We start from the raw sequence: 2,932 nt of genomic DNA, 5'->3' as shown, positions 1-2,932 counted from the left end.
GAGAGGCAAGAGAGCGTGCTAGATATAGAAATGAATGGTGAGCGATTGTGACACAGTTCCTGTAGGCCCTGCTGCTTCCTCTGGTCACCTTGGATGACTGCGGAGGTACCAGCTGTAGGGGATTCAGCGTTATAAAGCTTCATTTATGCTGGATAACGGAGGAGGGTAGGCTGTGGCACCCTAGTTGTACCAGCCGAACTTGGTTGACTTCCTCGTCAGGCTGGGAGGAGCATAGAGAGGAAAGGTCCCGTTTTTTCATTCGTTTGATGTCGACTACCACCCAAAATTAGTGGAAGTACCTTGGTATATGGATATGGATATATATGTATGTATCTATCTATCTATCTATATATATGTATATATATATACATATATATATATATATATATATATATAATACTGTACAGTTCATATATATATATATATATATATATAATACTGTACAGTTTATATCATTGATACCATAAATCAATAAATTATAATTATGGTATTAATTCAAAACTCTATGTTCATATTACAGACATCCAAAAGACACAGTCTCTACAGCTAAGATGTCTGAGAGTGCAAACGACATAACTTCTGAAGAGCAGATATGGCCCAAATATGATCCAGTCTATCAGAGATACTTTCAAATAGGTGAGGTTCCTATTTTTGTGGGGCTGTTTTCACTCACAGATATAATGATACAATGATTTTCAATATTTTCTAGATATATAACCTTAGGTCAGGAAAGAGCACTTATTCATATTTTTAGAGTAATTTTATTTTTTCATGATAACTTTTATATTAATGAATAATCACTTTCTTCTCTATATATGAAATCCTATGCTCTAGTTTTTAACATTCTCTCTCTCTCTCTCTCTCTCTCTCTCTCTCTCTCTGTATATATATATATATATATATTATTATATATGTATATATATATATATATATATATATATACATATATAATTTTTCAATAACCCAGCTCCTATGAATACCATGTAAAGAAACTAGTAAAACATAATTTCTTTAACTTAATAAAACTATAGAACCTTAATGAAATACTAATATTTAACTGGTGATGATTTTAATAAACTAATTGATAGTACATCTAAAATTATATGATATAATTTTAATCTTTAATATAGATTCTATATGTAGCCTTTCCAGAAATTTTCCTTAGGTAAATTCAAGTGTTTGACCTGTATTTGTAATAGCTTATGAAGGTGTAACATACAACTCGTATTCGGTGATAAATTGATAAACAAATATTTATTCATAACATCAAGGAGTCAAAACAATATATCTTAGATTTAATAGTATATCTTTTATAGATATCGTATCCTCTTTATCACATAATTACTATTAATTGTTTAAATATCTCTATTCATTCCAGGAACACAGAACATTGTACGTAACCACTACCGTGCTGGAAAAGTAGCCTTGTGGTCATGGCTACTTCCTGGTCTGGAACGTGTGGGTTCTCGGTACGGCCCAGATAAAAACTTTCACAGATTACCAACTGATCTCCAGTCGGGTTTATACCCTGAATCATCAGGTCTGTATAACTTAACAGATGGCTATCCATCTAGCCCAGTCACTCCAACCATCACTGGCACAACAGATATATTTCATAACTTGACAATTGTAGCTAAAGCTAACAAAATTCAGGTCAGTGAATCAGCTAATTTGGATATGGGGAAGGATTCCCCCTACACGACTGCACTGAGCTTGACAGTGGCTATTGCCTGCTCTTTGCTAATCCTAAATATCCTGGTTCTTACTACCGTTTATTATCGACATAAGGCCAACCGCCAGAGCCTCGCCAAAGTCTCGCAGGACGCGAATAGCGAGGACGGGAATGACATCCAGTTGCACTCGTCTGGGGACAACTGTAAGACAATATATGCCCCAGGGCATTATGGAACCCTGAGGCCTTCTATCACAATGCATAGCAACCTGGCCTCAGCCTTCGAAGAGGAATCCCAGCATGACTGGCCGCCAGACTACATAAGCAGCGTACAAACCATAGACGATATGAGTGGCGTAACATCCAATAGGATCTCTCCTGATACGCAAGGCACCATTACGAATACGCAAATGCTACACGAACCAAAAGGAAATATATTATCAGTTACAACACTCAAGCAGCCTGTGGCTTCCTACACATCTCCGAATGATGGTCAACTCGTCTCTACATATTCAAATAAAGAGAATCAACTCGTCCAAAATTATTCACCAAGTGTAGACCAACAAGTTTCAAGTTATTCTCCGAAGGATGGACAACTAATTCCAAATTATTTGTCGAGCAGTGCTTCTACGATGCATATTAGGGAATAGTTAATGTTTATGTCAATATAATATACTAGAAAAAGTTCCCATTCCTTTGAATACAATGTTGGATATACTCTAGAATATAGGGCAAATCGGTTTTATGATTAATTCTGATCTAGTCCATTATCTCAATATTGCCCTCCAAGATTACCGTCTCGTCTTTAAAGTTATACTTAACAAAGACCAATTAATAAAAATAATTTTCTTGAATGATGAATCCTTCACTTCCTGATACTCAGAAAAATAATAGTTTTCAGAAAATTAGCCAATTCATCTAATCCAATTCTTGGATCACAGTCATTTTTTTTTAATAACTAGTTTTTATTTTTGTTTATTTTAAGAATAATGGTTCTCCTTGCATTCTTTCTTTTCATCGTAAGAAACATTCTTCCTGCCTGTTTGGTTCACATTCTTTTATTCTACTATATCTCGAGAAGGTCTGGGAGATAAAAGAAAGCTACGATTTTTGTCTGTTTTTTCATTAAAATGGCTGTCAGAATGAGTGATTAAGTATTTATTACCTTTATATGATTTTCGAATTATCGGAGAGAGAGAGAGAGAGAGAGAGAGAGAGAGAGAGAGAGAGAGAGAGAGAGAGAGAGAGAGTAATTAAAAG

The 2,932-nt window shown here is 34.9% G+C and overlaps 1 protein-coding gene across 1 annotated transcript; it reads left to right on the top strand.

Moving 5' to 3' along the window:
* The first annotated feature begins 529 nt into the window (after positions 1-529).
* Positions 530-2,463, top strand: LOC137626650 (neuroligin-4, X-linked-like). The gene is made up of 2 exons (XM_068357668.1): positions 530-636; positions 1,379-2,463. Exons 1-2 carry the CDS (start codon positions 552-554, stop codon positions 2,320-2,322), a joined length of 1,029 nt encoding a protein of 342 aa, XP_068213769.1. The 5' UTR covers positions 530-551; the 3' UTR covers positions 2,323-2,463.
* The last annotated feature ends 469 nt before the right edge of the window (positions 2,464-2,932 follow it).

Source organism: Palaemon carinicauda, chromosome 34 (genome assembly GCF_036898095.1).
Source record: "Palaemon carinicauda isolate YSFRI2023 chromosome 34, ASM3689809v2, whole genome shotgun sequence".
NCBI classification, from domain to species: Eukaryota; Metazoa; Arthropoda; class Malacostraca; order Decapoda; family Palaemonidae; genus Palaemon; species Palaemon carinicauda.
The sequence above is the reverse complement of the archived record's forward strand: the minus strand, read 5'-3'. Positions and strand labels throughout refer to the sequence as shown.